This window comes from Rhinolophus hipposideros (genome assembly GCF_964194185.1).
Source record: "Rhinolophus hipposideros genome assembly, chromosome: 17".
Taxonomy (NCBI): Eukaryota; Metazoa; Chordata; class Mammalia; order Chiroptera; family Rhinolophidae; genus Rhinolophus; species Rhinolophus hipposideros.
The window spans coordinates 41,857,307-41,877,694 of NC_138063.1; the positions used below are offsets into that span (position 1 = coordinate 41,857,307).

General features: G+C 45.0%; 1 protein-coding gene across 2 annotated transcripts in view; it reads right to left on the reverse strand.

The window, feature by feature from the left end:
• Positions 1 to 18,179, reverse strand: part of GATA6 (GATA binding protein 6) — a gene marked incomplete at both ends in the record, with an annotated part of 28,346 nt that extends 10,167 nt beyond the window's left edge. For both annotated transcript variants that reach the window (XM_081078350.1, XM_081078351.1), the window contains 5 exons: positions 7,591 to 7,694; positions 7,787 to 7,874; positions 8,731 to 8,856; positions 12,436 to 12,605; positions 17,054 to 18,179. In XM_081078350.1, the coding sequence (XP_080934476.1) occupies positions 7,591 to 7,694; positions 7,787 to 7,874; positions 8,731 to 8,856; positions 12,436 to 12,605; positions 17,054 to 18,179 (1,614 nt within the window). The remainder of the gene's footprint in view (positions 1 to 7,590; positions 7,695 to 7,786; positions 7,875 to 8,730; positions 8,857 to 12,435; positions 12,606 to 17,053) is intronic.
• Positions 18,180 to 20,388: the final 2,209 nt, after the last annotated feature.

The window sequence follows — 20,388 nt, forward strand, 5'->3', positions numbered from 1 at the left end:
TTATAAACTATTTAAAGAGCAGAACAGTTTTACCATTTCCTAATACACATACAAAGCCATTGGATATTAAGGTAATACCGTGTATTTCTAACTACTCATTCTTACCATCCTCTCTGTGACACATACACGCGTGCGAGTGTGCGTGCGCGCGCACACACACACACACACACACACACACACACACACACGAAAAAAAAAGTCTAAAAAAGGCCTTGAGATCAAAAGGAAAGTATGCAAACTCCACATGCTTCAACATTCCCTGCCAGGGTGACGTGTGACTTTCACAGTGAAGGCCAATGTGGTCAGAGAGGAACGTGAGTTATTAGAAGGGGCTGTGAAAGAAAAAAGAAAGGGAGCCTGGCACATAGGGAACGTGAAGATAAAATGCCAGCAAAATATTTATGTTCATGGCTTGTAGCAAGTGGCAAGTAGGATATTAATAACTATGATGATTGGTCAACTCCTGGGAGTGGTAACGTCCTGGATTGGGAGGCAGGAGACGTCGGTTCCAGTCCCGGCTTCAACACTGGCTTGTTTTGTGACCTTATGGAGTCACTCCGGGCCCTGGTTTATAAATGAGGCAATAATAAGACGTAACCGCAACTCTCAGACACTTGTGGGAGATTAATGACTTTTTAACTCTTTTTATTCATTTAGAAAAAGAGTATCTTGGACTATAAGCTCTGGGGAAAAATGGACATTTGCCTATTAAAAACTGTTTTTTTCAATGCTTTTATAAAATTAATTGAACATTCTGAAAACTTCCAACTAACTTAGTACTCACTGTATGTATGTAAATTATACCATTAGAAGTATTCTAGCACTGCAATCTTATATTTAATATTTTAAGAGAAATGTTTAGTAATCACATTAGGTACAACAACAGTAAATTTTACTACCCATTTTTTTCTATTACCCAACTAACATAGTCTCAGTACTACAATACATTTTATTAATAAGTATAATATTAACAAGACAATGCATACCATGTGCCTCACATATTTGATCACGAGCAAATCGCTTCTCTGGTGCTATTTTCCCACCTGTTTTAATGGGACAATATTTAATGCTGAAAATTACTAATCACAATTAGTCACATTTCATTAAGAAAATGTTACACCTTCTCTGTACAGATCTCATCACGTATACTATCACATGTTAAGCTAGCGTGCCCTAGTGATGACTCTGCATCTGCCGGCCCTAAGTCCACGTCCAAGTCCTGCCTCTTAATTTGATACAGAACCTTGGGCCTGTTACTTACCTTCTGAGCTCTCCCAAATGAAAAATGGTAATAAAAACACCTTCTTAGTAGAGTAATAATTAGGAATAAAAGAGAAAATGTACATAATACCTGGCACGTATAAGGTATTGACAGAAGCTAGTTTCCTGCCTTCCTATGTCCACTATCTTATGAGAAAGGGAGAAAATTCAAAAGCAAGAGTACGATGATAAAATGCAAGACTAATCCACTAATGTCTGGCTTTCAAGTATTCTAAAGGCTCTTGTAGAATAATCAAGTTAGGAGCTCAGCAGTAACTTTTTGTCCCTATTTCAGCAGCCTCTTGAATTATATCTTTTTCATAATCACGTTCCTCTAAGTGAAAGCAACTCTACTGTATATAAAAGTCCTTTATGGATGTACCTTTTAGCTGTTTAACTATTAAAGGAATAGTTAGTAATAATAGAAACTATTATTTTGTGGCCAACCATAATGCCATAGTAAATTCAAAGTGCTTCAATTATTTGGAGAAAAGGACATTGGAGTATAAATTTGCTAATAAAGAAATGAGCTACATGACTAACGTGGTGTTTTCCCATTTTCACAGTAGGATGCAAATATTAATACATAAAATAAAATCTATAAAAAGAATATTAAATATTAACCTGCAAATTACCTAACCTTCTTGCAGAAGACCTTATAAAGACATCCAGATACCCTAACAACTGTCAGTCCCTAAATCACCGCCTGTCGGCTACAAGCACTTAAGGATGGGCATTAACTCTTTCAAAGCACTTCTATCACAAGATTTAGCACCATGCAGCTCAGAAGTACATCTTCTGACAAGATCAGTGAATAATGTTATTATCAAGAGGTGACTACAATAAGAAAACAGGTCTAGCTCAGAACATAGCATCCCAGAAGAATGAGACAGGAATGAAGATACCTATTTGAATAGTAACTGACCACAGAGTGGGTAAGGTCCACCCAAAAGTACAGAACCAGTCAGTGAGGAACCTGAGGTGAGGTCCTTCTCTCTTTCTAAAGATGTCTGCCTCTTTTGTGGAAGTTTGTCACCAACAAGGAACCACAAAGGTGAGGAAACTTTTTTCCTATCATTAACATACCACGTCTAATGTTTCCATTTGGAAGAGTCACCAGGCAGCCACCCCAAACCTTCTTTCCCTGAGCAGCCCTGGTGACTGAGAAACTAATTATAAGCTTACAAGCCATAAGGTCAGTGTGTGTCACCAACTCCAAGGAGTTTTTCTTTCTTTTTTTTTTTTCTTTTTTTTACTAATTGTGAGGAGGAACCCTGTTTGTAAAATGTACAAGTAGGAGCATGTTAGCATTTGTTTATGTCAATTATCAAAATACTCCCAGCTAAGAATGTTTTAATTGTTGGACTCTAGCATAGAGACAGAAACACATTTGTCACTTTAGTGAGGGATAGAGAAAGTTCATCATTTAGCAATGAATGTAGTTTGGGCCCTACTTAAGGCTGACTTGGTATTAACCTGAAATTGTTTCAAAGATCTACCTTCCGCCTATTTTACCAGCCTCACCTCCTGCCTTTGGTTTCTTACACCCTGCACTCCAGTCATAGTGAACTCCAAAATCTATGTCTCTGAAGTGCCATAGATACCGTGCTCCTCTTCCTCCTAGAGACTTCTATCCCATTGTTTCCCCTGCAAAAACCCCAAGTAAGTCAAACTTTCTCTGCTCTATGAAGTCATTTCTAGCTCTGCAGTCAGAATCTACCATTCCCTCCTCTCACCTCCTCTGTACTTTGTCACTCATGTAAAGCACTTCCAAATTTAACCAGCAATAAGTTCTGGCTATACCTGCCCCCATCACCTTATGAACAATTTGAGACCAAGGACCTTGTTTTACTCAATTGTAAACAGAGTCTCCCATAGCACAATGCTTCTTAAAATGGAACAACAATGTAAAGCAAGGGCTAGTCATACAGTTCATCTCCATTTATTTCAACATTACATGTTTAATGATGACTTCAACATTATATTTGCAGTGTTAATACAAACTTAAGTAGATTTTAATTTTTTAATAATTATTTATAGAACTATTTTTAGGCAGGCAAAATATGTTCAGCGATTTATTCTCAGACATTAAGTCTCACTGTTTATTTTGTCCCCAAATTAATCTTTCCTGTTTCAAAGGAAATTAAAAAATACCTTTTATTTAATAAAACTTGGGGATTGAACTATAAAGTTTATAAATATGGTATGTTATATGTACACATATTACATATATACACATTATACACACACAAACTATCTTCCAGTTTTACAAATGTTTAGTTACAAGTCATACGAAGAATAGGAATATTTATAGACCATTAAATCTTATTTAGGAATCACGGAAATAGAACATGTTACTATGTCTACCTCCAACTAACAATAACAACAACAACAAAAAAACCTTATAAGACATAACTCAGTCAATAAATGGAATTCAATGAAAGCTTTAAATATTCCTACACTCCACAGATAATATAAATGCCAAAGAAAATTTGATGTGTATTTAAGTCAACTAAATACACATTTTTCAGTAAATATACATGTATAAGAAAATTGTATACAGAATGGAAGACTATTTTGGGGAAATTTATCTTTAAATTCAAAAGTCACAAAAAAGTAATCAACTGTCTCTCAAAATTTAAGTTTAACATATTTCTTAAAGAATTCCAAAGGAACGAGACATGAGCTATTTTAATCCTGGTCTATATGGCAGTGATCATACACAGGAAACAAACTGCCTTCTCTCTACGTCCAACATATACACACAACACACGCTCAGCTATAACAAAGAGAAACTGAGTCATAATAAGATAGCTGGGTCAGCAACCTGATGTCCATCAAAAGGAATGGCTCCTTTTTTCCCAGGCAGAGGTTTAGTTAAAACATGACGTAGCAAGCTAAGACGTGCAAAAAAAAGTTAAAGAAATGAGACTTCAGAGCAGTGCAAAAATGATTTTCGTGGCACTTGGACACTTGTCCTGGAAGAATGCCCATTGCTGTGTGATAGGAATCCTGCCCACACCTTCATCCTGTGGGCAAGGAGCTCTGGAGCCACCCCTCCACCACACACACACACACACACACACATACACACACAGCACTAGGAGTGTCTCCCTCCAGAATACTCAGATCCTGCCAGGTTAGCTCAGGAACCAGCCCCACTGGGGACCTGGTGCCACCTCCTGAACATGCCCACATGTAAGAACATCAGGACTTAGAAGAAGCCTGCGGGGAATGCCCACCAGTGATCTAGAATTGATTTCTTGGGGACACGAGGGGGGAATTAAAACAGCAAGTTTGATAATACTTCGGCAACTTCCTTGCTATAACTCACAAGGTGGAACAGTTATGCTGCCCAAATAGGGGCATGATTGTGGCCCCCGATTCCTGTCTTTGACTGGGAGTGGGCCTAAGATTGCCTTTTGTTTTATAGGTCGGTTATCCCAAGTAAGCTAGGCTACTCCTAATTTCCACCACAGCTGGCACTGGAGATCGGTGGGATGGACCCATCATCATAAGAGGCTGCAATGCTGAGCCCCTGGAGGTGCAGGGTACTATGTACCAGGCACAACCTTGCTATGTGGATAGAACATTTTCCTCACCTACATATAGCACTTCACAAAATCATAGAAACGGTCGGTCCCAATACCAACTGCCCTCCAAAATCATAAACCATGATCAAAATGGCAAAATGACACACATCTTATTCAACATAGCCACCTCTCACAAATGCTTCTGCCAGCTGCTCACAGATAACTCCTCCAGCATACTCTTCACAGTTCCTCAGCGGCCATGCTGGCCACTTACAAAGACCTAGTCCACCCAAAGAAGGCGCTGAAAAGTGCATAGAGACCCAAACTCACACACGGGCACTCTTGGGGAAACCACTGGAGTCTACAATTATTCTTGGAGGGGGACGGTTTCCAAAGGCAGCCAGTAGATTGGCTTCTGCCGAGCAGGCCTAGTTCCCCACAACAGACACCTCAGGGTAGGAAGGGGCTGATGGAGACATCCGGAAGGGCTCACCATCTGGAGAAAGCCCCGAAACCCAGGTGCTGGACCAGTGCCTGTGGAGCCAGGAGGAATGGGTCCCTGGGGAGAAGGGAGGAGGGCGGGCAATCCACCTCACACATCCCCACCCCCCCCCAACCCCTCTTACCCCTGGGAAAGCTGTGGAGAAGCATTGCTGAGGCTGCAGGCAGCTCACACAGCCCCATCGTGGGGACTGCCCAGGCTACAGGAGGGAATGGCAGCTTGCAACGAAAGACGTGTGTGGAACTGTTCTCAGATTCCCCCAATCTCTAAATCCTGCTGCTTTGCCTCCTGGCCTCTGGTAGGGAACTGCGTGTTCCTCCAAAGGGTATGGAGTGGCCTGCAAGTCACCTCTGGTGTGCTGATTCCCAGGTGGGAGATGCTGGAACACCAAAGCAGCCCAAACCCCGAGGTCTATCTTCCAGACAGGCCAGGGCCAAAACCTGTCACTGCCTTTTCACTGCTCCACTCCTGGGAGGGCCACTGATTGGAGTTGCAAATAGCCAATTTTGAAATTTTACATCACAAAAACCACGAGAGCAAAATGGATTCCATCCATTAGGGTTCCAAGTCCCCAAAGACCATTGTTGGGCAAATAGCTCTATTTCTGTGCCATTTATCATTCAAATTTGGCTTTTGCCATGCTTAAGTTGGACTATATCACCAACAAAAGTGACTTGGAGCTGGCAGCAATCCTTATTTCAGCTAAAAAAGACAGACACTAAAGCCAAAAACCTGGCTGCTCCCTCAAGGCTTTTGAAAACCAGAACATTGTCTTGCCTCATTTAGCTACATAATTGCTTCTGAGGACTTAGTGCATAATCAAAACTATTTTAAAATAATTTTGATCTTTTCATTTCCCCACAAGGGACTCTCCTATTTACCACTATAGATCCTTAAAATTACATCTAACCCTCCTGTAAAAACATTGTACACCAGAGTCCACCTTTATAAAGGATAGGAAGATTCTTTAACTGTGTCTGCAACAAACAAAAATGACAAAGGCTTTTTTCCTTTCCCTCTGATCACACTTCTTGTTTCATTAAAGAAAACACCCAAAAGAATTTGGGTTAGAGGACAAAGAGAAATACTATTTTAAAAATACTATTAAAAATACTATTTTAAGCACCATTTAAAATTGTTTTAAATGTTTACTTTGTTTGCTTAAGACAATAAAAATACGATGAAACGAAACCAGCTCTGTGGTTCCCAAACCCTGGCAGGAAGACACCTTGAGGGCAGCGGTTTCAATTCCACCTGGGGCGCTTGTTTAAAAAAATTTAAATTTCCATGCCCCGCCCCCAGAGACTCTGACTCAGAAAATCCAGGGTGGGGCCCAGGAATCTGTAGTATTTCAAAGTACCCCAAATAGGGCAAAACTAAATGTAGAAAAGAATTACTAAGTAAATAGGGATTTTAATGCTGGTGTTTCGTCCTAAACTACTCTCAGCATAATCCTACCACAAAGTCTGGCTGCCCAGGCCCCACCTTAGATCTTAGTGAGACCCAGTCATTTTTAAAAGGGCATTCCAGATAAATTTGGGAAACACTAGGGTGGGTAAATGCTCTTCACTTGAGAAAAATGGATTTTCAATCACAGTTCTATGGAAACTAATTCTGTGATCTTCACAAAGACCCTCGCTCACAAACCAAATTGCTCAGTTTTGTCACAGGCTGAAAGAAGCCTGGGCACAGTAACTAAGGGGCATTTGAAGAAGGCAAGGCTTTCCAGCTAGAGGACAATTATGTGAAGGAAGATCGGTGAAAACAGTAGCACGTGACACATTATGATGAGCTGTGCTTTGGGTAGACGATTTTTAAAAAGGAAGGAAGGAAGGAGGGGAGGGAGGAGGGAATAAAAAGGGGAGGGAAAGGAAAAAGAAAGTTGGACTTGATATAAGCAAAAGCAATTTAAATGTCGTGGGCTCTGAGATATATGAAACCACTGAGTTGGTAGTTTTTCTGATCTACATTAGAAATATACATATCAACTCAGATAAAAGCCTGGAAATAAAACAATTTAAAGCACTTCAAACCAAAACTTCTTGCTCTTACTTGGGTTAATTTAACCATAAAAACATGATATAGATCTTAATTAAGAGGTTTGTAAAGTACTTAAGTTTGTCATTTTGTTGACATTTAAATGTAATTTCCTCTAAAAACTATTCTTAGGTATCAGCTAACTAAACTGAACTGTTGGTTTAGATTATTGTACTAACAGATAAGATAAAATTTGCGATAATATACTAGAGAGCTAGTCACTAGTTTAAAAAGAGTCTATACTGTTTTAACACTTACCCCTGAGGCTGTCGGTTGTGTTGTAGGGGAAGTATTTTTGCTGCAATCATCTGAGTTAGAAGAAGTGGAAGTTGGAGTCATAGGAACGGAATTATTGCTATTACCTGCAACAGTCAAAATTAACCTCATAAATATACATACACTCTACTGTCGAGGCTGGCAAATACTTTACAATCAAATAGCATTTTATATTTACCAGAGCAAGCCTTTGACTTATTTATATTCTTAGGTTTTCGTTTCCTGGTTTGAATTCCCTCTTTTTTCATAGCAAGCGGTCGAGGCACCTAAAAAAAATTTCGCATAGGTCATATGTTTAACAAACGTATTGAAGAAAAAGCAAACTTTAACTAAAGACCCAACATCAGTACTGAAAGCCTTCATTTGAAAGAATTTGGCATAAATCTCAATCCAATTTTTATATATACCCAATAGATTCCAATTGCACAAAGACTACACTTTCCCCATCAAAGGCAGAGGTCCCCACCTTCAGAGAAAATGGTGTGATTTACCGGGGAGAAATTATTCCTACAATTAACATTTATTGTTTTAACAACTGCAATTACAGTGTAAAATCATTGAATGCATATTTTTATTTCAAAGAGATCATATATTCTCTTCCTCCTATATATACAAAGTTGTTTTCCTTTTTTACGACTGACATATTTATATTTTGTGCTATCATTAAAATGAAGTATAGAATCTTTCTAACTATAATTTATGACTATCAAATATATTATTACTCTTGTGTAGGTATATCGGATTGTATTGAAATTTTTTAAGTTAAGATATAAAAGTTATTGCGCATTTACAGTTGGTTCCATGCTTTTTCTTTGTGCAGTTTTTTAAAAAAAAGAATTACTAGTGTCATGTTAAATTCTAAAACACACATTTCCCACATTTTAATATTTCTAAAATTGGAATGTCTTACATTGGACATGTGTGACATTTTAATTGCCATCATTTTTTGTTTCTTATTGGTATGTAATAGTTTAATATAATTAATATCTTCCTAGATTCAATAGCATGCATCTAATCAGATTTTTCACTTTCATCCCTTCTCCGTTGCTGATTTTTTCTTCACTGAAACTATGTACAAACTCTACGAAACGCGTCTACAGTTGAGCAGAATACTTGGCGCACCCCATGGAGTTTCATGTAGAGTCCACATGCATTGCACACAGGCTCGCCCTCGGCGTTTCTGCGCCACAAAGTGGTGGTTGTGGTGTGGCAGTTGGCACAGGACAATCCAAGCCGCCGGGAAGAAGGCTACAACAAAGCAGCACAAGAAATTAAGTGCACAGTTAGAAGTGATTTTTATGTATATGCTACACACATCAATGTATTGTGTCTGTCATCAACAAACATGGACCTGGTTATTATAAATAAGAGGTCCCTTGAGAAAAACAAATTTGAAGTGTAATTAGGTTGACCTTCCTGGACCAAGAAACTTGAGTTTTACATGGTGTGCTCAGTCCCAAACATAGGACTAATGTGCTCCAGCGTATTGGTGTAGATTATACTCATAGAATCAGCGGGATGCAGTCACATTGTTGGCCAAAAAGTGCACTCACTATTGTCAGGTCTGAGATATAAGAGTCATGAAATGCAATTGCAACTGCCTGCCAATGTGTTAATCAGGTATATTTCTCAGATATTTGCAGAGTTTCTTTTAAGTTTCTTTTTAAGTTTTTTTTTTAACCAGAAACTTTAAAAGAGCCTACATATGGTAATAGAAATTGATTTTGGAAAATGTACAGAATTTTTGTCAAAAAATTTTTAATACATTCCATTTTACAAAGGATAAGCAAATTTTATGGCACTGTTTTAATGCTGGCATTGTCTTACATACTATGAAAATAATATATTTTATTTACTCTGCCAGTACAGTAATTAACTTTGTTCACACAAAGGGTTAGATGGTATTATCACAAAAAGTTAACCCTCTAGCACCGACATTCTGATTTCCATGTTCCCTATACCCGTAATATCGTTCAAAGGAATTTATTTCCTCTAAATTATTGCGTGAATTATAAAGAATGAAAATTTAACCCAGTATAAGTTCCTCCCCTGAATGGCAAAAAAAATCTAAATTTGTTTTTAAATTACCGAAATAGGCAACTCAAAAAAACCGGTGCCATGACTTCAGTAAAAAAACTGTGGGGGAAATCCACGAACCAAAGCAAGTTGAAAGTTACAGAATTTGGGAAGTGAGCTGCACTGATTAATTTAAAAAAAAAAAAGTTATAAAGAGCGCATCAAAAAAATGGAGCATGTATTGAATATTCACAGATTAAAGGACAGAGATTGCCAAATCCTTTGCTGGCAAATTTAAAAGATTAAATTTTGCATTTACAGTTCACACCCTGTTATATTACTTTAGCATCACTCTTTACAGACAAGTTATAAAAACAGAGACACTGGTAAGCCTCTCAGCACTAAAACATTTGAAGTTGGTGCTAAGAAAAAATCAATTTGACTTTTGGTTGAAATGAATATGCGTGGCTGACAGGAGAATTATTTAGGGAATCACTTTGCTAAAATGATGAAAACATAAAACCTTATATATCAGGCATTTTTTTGTCTTTGTTTTTTTTTGTTTGTTTGTTTGTTTGTTTCTTTAGGGTTAAAAGAAAATTTCCTAGGAGAGCACTCTTTTCTCTTCATAAATGTGAAATCAATAAACTAGGGACAGGAAGGTTCATTTTATAAACAGGTCATTTATGACAGTTTCCAGTGGAATTTGGAGCCAATGTGAAGCAAACCTGTTATCAGAATTTGCCACTATAACAAAGAACTTTATGACTGTCAACTGCAGATCATAAGTGAAGCCAGTCCTCATAAACATGTAAAACGAAGGTGAATGGGTTATAAAAGTTCCTTGTAACAAGTGATCTCAGTTATGTTCATCACTGACAAGGAATTCAAGTTACACCATAAATCTCTTATTTTGCAATGTATTACAAGTTCAAATTCACAGTGATTGGTTCTGTACTGCTGGCTAAACAAACTTGGGTTCAACATTCTACTTCTGATAACTAAGGTAGATCCATCAAAACCATAAATAAGAAGCCCACAAGGAGAACTAATTGATAAACACACCCTGCAATTGGTATCATTTATAACCCATTTACAAAGCATATTGGTTGACCTTGGTTACTGCCAAGACACCTGTCACACAGAAGGAAAACTAACTGATTTAGAGATGTTAAAAATTGTTTTTCTGGTAAGTTATGTTTATTGGTAAGGGCACAAAACAAATGACACCATCTAAATGTGGATGTTACTAGATCCAATTTATAATGTTACTAGAACCTAAATGGCTACTATCCTACCCGTTTTTCCCTCAATCTATAGAAAAACATTAACTTTTCGAGCTCAGCTAGTACTCAGTTCAACGTGCCTTTACAAATAAATAAATAACAATGATAATCAGTTTCATTGTGAATACACTGACTAATATATGAGAACAGGAATTTTCTTGGAATATTTTCTGGCCACTACTTTTTCTTTTTTTTAATATGCATGTAAGAAAAATAAAAACCATAGGGAATCAGATATTGAAGTTAAGGATAGGTTTTGAAGAAAATTTTAAGTTGTGGGAGGTTGTAACAAGATTAAGGCACATACACTCATTAAATTAACCTTGGCCACTTTATTTTAAATGCATTAAAAACAAAACAACCATAAAACTAATTGCTTCTTCTTAAGGTGTCAGACTTACATTGTGATGCAATTTCACTCTAATCTATTTAACAGAAACAACATGTGTAGCATTTGTTACTGCTAATTAGAGTATAACAATTAAATAAATTACTTAGATACTTAAGATGTCTGGGATCTAACTGTAAAATATTTTACTTTAAAAGGTATTAGAGTAGGAGTGCTTGGCTAAACAAATGTTAGTCTTACAGTGGGGCTTGTGAAAGCTTTCATTTATTTTCTCTAATAACTACAGCAGTAAATACCCTCTCCTAAACACACAGACGCACACAACACAATGACAACAGATTAATCCCTAAAGAAAATGAAAATTTCCATACTTTAAAACATAGTAAAATATGTTCATATTGGTGAAAATCCTCAACTTAAGAACACACAGACTGTGTTTTTTTCTCAAGTTCTATGTATGTAGCTCTCTGAAGAGCCAGATTTCAAAATAGCTAAGGTTAGAGTAAGTAAATTTTCACCAGAGTCAAGGGCAATCCAAAAGATGGATGGAATTTGGGGCTAAAACCTGTCTCACTCCAAGGAGAAAAGGTAGAAGGGACAGAATCAAAGGAACCCCAAACGAGGCGGTGGAGAGAAAAGGAGTGTGTTTGTTGTCATGTTCTGTGGGGTGAGGGAGTGGGGGTGTATCATAAACAAGCATAGTTTTTCAAGAATAAAATCCAAACCAGACTAGAGTACATAATGAACAAAAAAATTCTTCCTTCACCTGACCTGGGTAGGTACACTCAGTCTTTCTCCCCAGGGGTAACTAACCATCATTACTAACTTCTTGTGTTTCCTTCCAGGATTATTTCTGTGCATTTACAAGACATATAGAGATAGGTAGATATAGATTTTTGTACTTCAAAAAGATGGTAGCACCCTACACCTTTCTTTTTTCTACCTCTTTCATTTAAGGATGGCATTCATTCTCTGTCTTAAGTGTGGGGGAAAGGCTGTTTTCGTTCCCTAGACCTCCAGTCGGGCGCCAGAGAACGGGGAATGAGGGGTACGACTTGGTCCCTGAGCTCAGGGCAGGCCCCGGCGGTCTCGGGCCGCGCCTGTGTCCGCGGGGGCCGCGGGGTGGGGCGCGCTGCCCAGGGGTCCCGCTGCCGGGGGAGCGGCGCTCGCACTTACCACGCGCTTCTGCGGCTTGATGAGGGGCCGGCTGAGGCCGTTCATCTTGCTGTAGAGGCCGCAGGCGTTGCACAAGTAGTGGCCGGTGCCGTCCCGCCGCCAGAGCGGCGTCTGGATGGAGCCGCAGTTCACGCATTCGCGACTCTCGGGGGGCAGGTCCTCCAGCAGGTCTGCGGGGAGAGGGGGACGAAAGGCCCGGTGAGGCCACACGTGCCCGCCCCTCCCGAGGCGCCCCCGAAGGCCCCCAGACCCCGTAGTCCCAGGGCTGGCGACACACTGCCACCGTCCCCGCCCGCGCCCGTCCCCTCGGGTTTTTCTGTTCGGCAGCCAAGCCGGAAGCTGGCTGGTCCCCATCGATCCTGACCATTCTCTGCACCCCTAGGCGCCCCCAGGAAAAACCCAGGAACGCAGGAGCCAGTTCTGAAAGCCTAACCCGAATCATTTGCCTTTTACCACCAAGAAACTCAGGGTGGAGAGAGGAGCTGTGTAGAGGTCGCTTTGGGTCCCCTGACCCCTTCTTTCTGGCTGGTCCCAAGCTTTTCAAAACTGAATCCATCATAATTACAGTATGCCATTTGCCAAATCCCAGCAAGCCAGTACAATATTCACTGATCACTGACCCCCGCTCCAGCCCACTAATATCCCAGGACACACTGAGGTTGCCTTGTTTCTTCTTTCTTTTTTCTTTGAAAAAAATATTTACTATACCCGCCACCTTTCGTTTTCCTCGATAAAAAACTAGACAGATTTAAATTAGAGATACTGTTCTTGGGCATTTATATCAATTAATTAGAAAAATGGTTCAGGTCTCCTCAGGGAAAATAACGCACTAACATTAATAGGTACAGAGACAAATGTATTATTTTCATACTACAAGGACCAGAGACTAGAATATTCTGATTTTCATTAGGTTGCTTCTATCTGCAAAATTTCTACAAACGGTTGATATTTTATTGATTCAGAAAATTACTAAGACCGCCCCAGTGCTAAATAAAACTGTTTCCTGTTGTCCTACACTAAAACTTCAACTTATGCAGTCTTTCTAAACTGTGTCTGTTTTGCTATTTGATTAGTTTTTGGAGTTCACAACTAACCTAAACCTGTTAATAAGAGTAAATGGCTGTAACATTTATTATTTCCCCATCAGTTAAATATGAATGAATATTACCTAAAATGGGACAGGTACTTATTAATTAAGTACTTTTTAAATAGACTTAAAATAAACATCTCCTTCTGTTTAGGGTTACTTATATCATAGAAAGTTTAAATGTTCCAATTTGGCTTCCTTTAAAGAGCATTTCTGAATCAATTTTTAAGTAAATAAACATCACACTTTAGAGAAGATTATGCATGCTATCAAGCCATTCTATTCTTTCTCATTCCCATGCAGTTTACCACTTATTTCTACCATTAACTGTTTGACACAAAGATATTTAAATGTGTCTTTGGCATAAATACTCTTTAATTCCATTACTACTGTTTACCTTTACAAAAGTCTCCTTTCTCAAAAAATAAGTTTAAAACAAATTAGCATCCGACATAATGAATTCAAAGTTGTCATGGGGATACTGCAACTTACAACATATCACAAAGATTTATTCTTCTCCACCCTAAAAGCCACTATTGACTACGGTAATCAGTAAAATGCTCAGGACTTCAAGGACACTGAAGTTAAACAAGGTATTTGTCTTTGCTGTTGACTTTAAAATGTTACCTATCAGAGCCTCTCTCTATAGAGGAGTGGGACATTCCCTGGAGAACCCAGCCCTACGCCAGGCCTCCTACCCCCGGGCTGGAAACAATAAAGACTCCCAGGAGAAGATAGTGTGAACTCTCCAGGTAAATCTCTTTAGTCATCTGAAAACCCAAAGACAAAACTTAAAGTCCACTTTGGATAAATAAAATTTATGAAGTTTACTTAATAAAATCTATAGCTCCCATTCTCTCCCTACCTCTCCCCACCGCTTTACCCAGTAGCTGCAATTCTATCAGTGGTAAAAATAAGATAAACATTTTTTAATAAAAATTACAAAATCTGAAGGGGCTGGAAGCTCATCAGTTTCCCCCTAATCATCATCTCTCTCCTAACATGGCTGCCTCGTGTGCCTCTGGGGAGTGAGAGACTCAGGGGAGAGAGACTCAGCCAGTGAATGTCCTCCCAGGACCCAGAGAATAGAACATAGTTTCCCGGAGCTTAGGAGGGCACTGGGCCTAGGGACTAGAACGGCTTGTGTGGACCCTGAGCTCATCCCAGGAATCTCCACTACACACTGATCACAAGAACCTGGGAGAGGTGTATGGAGCAGGTTCCCAGAGGCCTCCACACCTGGCGGGTTGAGAAAGCTCAGCACTCAGGTTTTAGCCCTGCTGTTTGCCCAAATCGATTCAAGAGTGCCTCCAAAAATGGTTTGTTTAAAAAACTCAAAATGGAGAAGCAGAGAATATAGCTAAGAAGCTGAATAGGGGTTGGGGACCGACGTCTCTCTAGCATGAAAACACCTGTGAGGACAAGCAAAGTGAGGGTCATTTGCCCTCCCCACCCCGAGACTAGTTCATTCTCACTCAGTAGCTTCCCACCTTCTTAAAAGACTATGCAAAAACAAGCCTGGGTGTGTTCCCAAACCCCTTCCCATTTTTTTGGTTGGCTTTTCTTTTTCACATACTCTGGGTCTACAGAAGATTTTTCTAATTTTTCAGTGTCTTATCCAAAAGGTGACAAAATTAATGAAAGGTTAGCTTATGTTTAAAATGAAAAGAAACATAACTTGCCTACAATTGCACCCTACTGCCTCTAAAAGCATTTTCCACAGAGCTAGTTACTTTAAACACCAAACGAAAAATGCCAATTATGTTTTTTGGACTACTTCTCTTTCTCAGGACTGTGAAATGCTGGAAGGCCAGGGGAAAGGAGTATGGAGATGATGCTAAGCTGTGTCACTAACCAAACAAGCAGAACTTGAGGACCTTGCCCCAACTGCAGCTGCCTGCCCCCTACCCAACTCACACACCCTTTTAGAGTGCAAAAGCCTCACACCCTAACCATCACCACCCTTCCCATCCTTTGAAGATTCCTCCTCGCCTCGTCTCTCTGCTTCAGGGAGCCAGACGTGGGTCCTTATGCCGCCGGAAGAGTGACAATGGTCTCTGCTCTCTCAAGTCTCTACTCACAGTGACCTCTACAGGGCCCCCCGCCCCCACTCTACACAGGAGGTTAAAGATGGTCTCCAGAGACAGCTTTGTAGGGGCAAGAAGAGCGAATTTTTAGACCAAAATCTTAGAGAGGGTGGAGGAAGAGCTGGTTGCTCCCTCTGGGAGGGTGCTTTTCAGATAAGATCCTTCACTTTCAGGCCACTACAATTTCCAGCATGTCTTTAGAACCTAGCAATGCCTCACTTTATCCTATCTAATTAAGGCCCCTAATATACTTGGCCCTAAACAGAGGCCTGGGGCTCCCACGAAATGCCCAGACTTGGAGTGTGAGAGCACCAGGTAGAGTCGTGTAGGCTGATGCGCCTCCTTTGTCATTGCCACCACTGTGAATCCCCACCGCTCCCCTCAAACAACAGCAAAAAAAGAAAAAAGAAAAAAAGCTTTGTCTTAGGAGTCTGTCAGGTTATCAAACAGGTTAAACATCTAGAGAGACCTGTGAAAGCACCAAGAAAGACACAGAATGCTGCAGCTGAGGAAAGAAGCCAAAAATGTCTTCATCAGGCCAGAAAACACAATTCACACCCTCCCCTGCTGAAGCAGAACAAAACACTTCAAAATATGGGAGTTTCCAGGTATTTTGACAATTATGTTCTCCCAGTTCACCCCAAACTGCCCCAGACACTGGAAAGAAAGTATGAGTGGGAGTGGAAACTGAAAATTTGGTGGGCTGAACTCTAGAGGAAGAATACATGTGCTCCAGGATCCCTGAGTCCCAGCAACAGCCCCAGACACCCTGCCAGCTGATATTAAGTCAAAGCACACCTCCCCCACCGTCACCCCCCGACACACACCAGTTTTCCCTCAGGATAGTCACAAAGCTGACCAGTCTAGGTGTCCCTCTCACTGAAGGGGAGGCAGGGGTGCCAACTAGGTCCTTAGGTCCTTTCCCACTGTGGAGTCCTTTTAAAAGACACTACTCCTCACCTTTGGAGAGGTGAATCGGTCGAGACTGTATGTGCATATGAGGGGAAAGTGAATCAAGTACCCAGCACACTCCTAAGCTCACCCCCTCAAGTGGAGTCTCCCTCTCCCTCTCCTGCAAACTAGCGTCTGCGACGGGGCTCAGGTCCTGTTGGTTCCCTCCCGGGCTCAGTTTTCCAATTGTTCACCCCATTCACTATTCATCAAGTCCCTCGAGCTTCTCCTAGGCACTGAGATACATAGGCGCACTCAGTCTCTTTCGTGGAAAGGAACTGAGACAATTCGCGAAACAGAACCAGCACGTCAACGCTGTCAGATTCTGGGTCGCCCAGCCAGAGGTTGGCAAATATTGCCTAGGGCCAGGCCGACCTCTGGGGACCCCGACGGGAAAGCTTTGAAAGCAGGGCCCAAGCCAAGGAGCTGCTCCACAGCCACGAGCGTCCCACAGCCTCCGGTCCCCACCCTCACGACGCGGCGAGACCCTTACCTGCGCTGGGGCCCCGCGGCACTGGGAGAGGGGCTCCGGCGCGGCCCTGCAGGCTGTGCAGCACCGGGCTCTCGAAGGGTCCCGCGGGCCAGGCGGGTGTCAACGGCGCACCCACGTAGGGCGAGTAGGGGCTCGGGTGGTGGTGGTGATGGTGGTGGTACGTCCCGTTCAGGGGCCGCGCGGCCGACAGCGAGCTGTACTGGTGCTCGCGGCCGCCCATGACCGCCAGGCCGCCGCCGCCGCCGCCGCTCACGCCGCCCGCGCCCCCGCCGCCGGCCGCCGCGTAGCCCCCGGGGTCCCGCGCCGCGCCGTTGGCCATCGGCGGGCTGGAGGAGTAGGAGAAGCGCGCCGAGACGTGCGCCGCGGCCGAGCCGGCGCCCCCGGGCCCCGCGGCCCCGCCGCCCGCCGCCCCGCCCGCGCCGCCGTACGGGGGGCTGTCGGCCGAGGCCTGGGGCCAGGCGGGGTGCGCGCCCGCGCCGCCCGCGTGATTGGCGGGCCCGCTGCCCGCCCCCTGCAGGTACGGCAGGCCGGGTAGCATGGACCCCACGCGGGTGGTGGGCACGTAGACTGGGGAGCTGGCCGCCGCCGCCGCCGCCGCCGCGGCGGCCGCCGAGTGCACGAAGCCGCCGGGCGCGCCGTCGTAAGCGGCCGGCCCCTGGCTGGAGAGGGCGGCGAGGGTCTGGTACATCTCGTCGGGCTGCTCGGGGGCGAAGGGACTCAGCTTGGCGCCGCGGCTGGACCACAGCAGCTTGCTGGCGGTGGCGGCCTGGTCGAGGTCAGTGAAGAGCAGCAGGTCCTCCCAGCTCGACAGGGCGCCCCCGGGGCCAGCGACCCCGGGCGCCGAAGGTCCGTGGGGAGCCCCGAAGGGGTGCGAGGCGTAGGGGCTCAGCAGCAGCGAGCGCGCCGGGGTTCCCGCCGCCGCCTCCGTGTCGAGCTGCGGCGTTCTGCAGTGGCCGGCGCTGCCGGGGCCGCGCTCCCCACCCCGGGAGCAGCAGGAGGACGAAGACGAGATGGGCGACGGCGGCGTGGAGGGTTCCCGCGCGGGAAAGGGTCCGGAGTCGCCGGCGTCCGCAGCCGCGGCCCCGAAGCGCTTCGGCAGGCACCAGCCGCCGTCAGTCAAGGCCATCCACAGTCCGGCGCCGCTGCAAAGCTGACGTCTAGCTCCTGAGGCAGGGAGACAGGGACGAGAGGAGAAATAAAAAGGGATACCCAACGGGCAGACTGTACGGCATCTCACTTCCACCCCTTTTCCTAGCTAATGAAACTGCTCAAGATCCCGTTTCTGCCCTGGGTGTGGGGGGTGGGGAATGAGAGAGGCATGGAGCCTGCGCAGCCGCGACTGGATCTTCCAAGGACCAGATACCCGCCCCCCCTCAGCCGCACGACTCAGGCCCCGTCGCCCTCCCCGCCCACCCCGTCCACAGCATCCTTCATCCGCGCGCGCGCCACATCCCAGGGAGGCGGCGAGGCTGGCCGAGGTTTCCCTTCCTCCCCACCGTGGCTCCCTCAGGCCGGTGACACACAAAATAACTTTTTAAGTAGCTTTGAGTGTGGGCGCTACCTCATCCCGCCTCCTGGAGGGTTCCTCTCACCCGGAATGCCTCGGTGTGAAAGTTGCTCGTGTGAAAATCCCTAGCGCTAAGAAGGCAACCTGTCTCCGAAAACGAAACCGCCGCGTGCTCCCACACTGGCTCTTTCAGAGCTTCCCGGACTGCTTTGACAAGACGGAACGCAAGCCCCACAGGAAAATGCAACTCAGGCCGGGGAAGGTGGGGCGCCGGGGTGGGGACAGCAGTCCCGGACCTTCCCCGCACAGGCAGTGCGGGGTGCCCGCGGGGCCGAGTCTCACGCCCAACTCGCGTCCCCGCCGCCGCGCCTCACACCCCAGACGCGGCTAGCAGAGCACTCCCCGCGGCCGGGCCACCCCAAGCCACCCCGCGGTCATCCCTAGCCACGTAAAGGCCAGACCGTTCCGGAATCGGACGTAGCGGGGTGGAGCGGAGTACAGAAAAAAGGAGGGGGGACGTGAGACCGCCCCGCAGCCAAAGCCACCCCAAAGGGGAGAGTAGAAAGAATGACAGGGAGGCTCGGAGTGGGTGGAGGAGGGAGGTGAAATGCAATGAGGCAGGCCTTCTTGGGGCTACCTTTCCAAATCTCTTCGGCTCATCCGAGATACCCATTCTGAAGTGAACGCTCACACACAGACCCGGGCTAGATAGCGAGGCAGAAGTCTCTTTGCCCGCCTGACTGCGGCTCCCGCCCCTTTGCGCCGAGATAACTCGGAGATAAGGCTGAGCGCAGATAAGCGCTTCGGAGAGAGGAAAAGACACCAGAAGTTGGTCTGCGGTGTCCCGGCCACTTGGAAGCCACTACAGCCTGCCGGGAGTGGAGAAGGGAGACGCGCTCGGAGCCCACCGCGGCCCGCAGAGGGCCGGAGAGCCAAGGCCGAGTGGCCCGCGACGGGTGGGGGGTAGAGGGAAGGAGAGAGAGGAGCATGAGCAAGAGAGGAAGCAGCCGAACCTCGGGTGGGCACTGCGCATGGAGAACGGCCACGGCGGAGGGTGTTCCTGAGCGCGGAGAGAGGCCGAGGGTGCCGCCAGGCGAGCGCGAGTCCGGGGTCTGCGCAGCGTTGCTGGTGAATAAAAAGGAGAGAGGAGGCGCCTCTTACTGATCTGCCGGAAAACTGCAGCCTGCGCTCCTGATTGGACTCACCGAGCCCTAAACAAACAGCGCTCGCCGAAGGGTGCCAGGCTGTGGGTCGGAACTGCGCTCTGCGAGCAGCTGGGCGCTGGAGGTGAAGAGGAGGAGGAAGAGGAGGAGAAGAAGGGAGAGAGGGGAGGAGAAAAAAGAGGGTGGGGAGGAGACAGCGGGCGGCGGGGGGAGGGGAGCGCGCCGCCCAGGCAGACAATGAGCGCTGTGCAGCCTGCGAGTGTGAGCCGAGCTGCGAGCACTGTCCTGGGAATGGGGGCGAGTGCATCCAGGGGGCGCCGAGCCCAGGGACGCCGGGGGAGGGGCGGAGGTGGCAGCACGCCTGACCTGGCAGGCGACTCACACCCATCCTTCGGCGAAGCACTTTCCTCCGCCCCAATTTACACACGCACTCACGGGGGTGGTGCTGGGGGGTGTTGGCACGGGAGGAGTTGGCTGTCCACAACCCCCGCGGGTGGGACGCGCCAGCCGGGGGTCAACGCACCCCCAAAATAAGGGGTAAAAATACTTTGCTCTGCTGCCTTCCCCGTTCCTCCCTCCACATTAAATAAGCTTTTTTGCTCTGGATTTGTGTGTGACCGACCTTAAACTTTCCCCGACCTCTTTCTCAGGACCCTGGGGCTCAG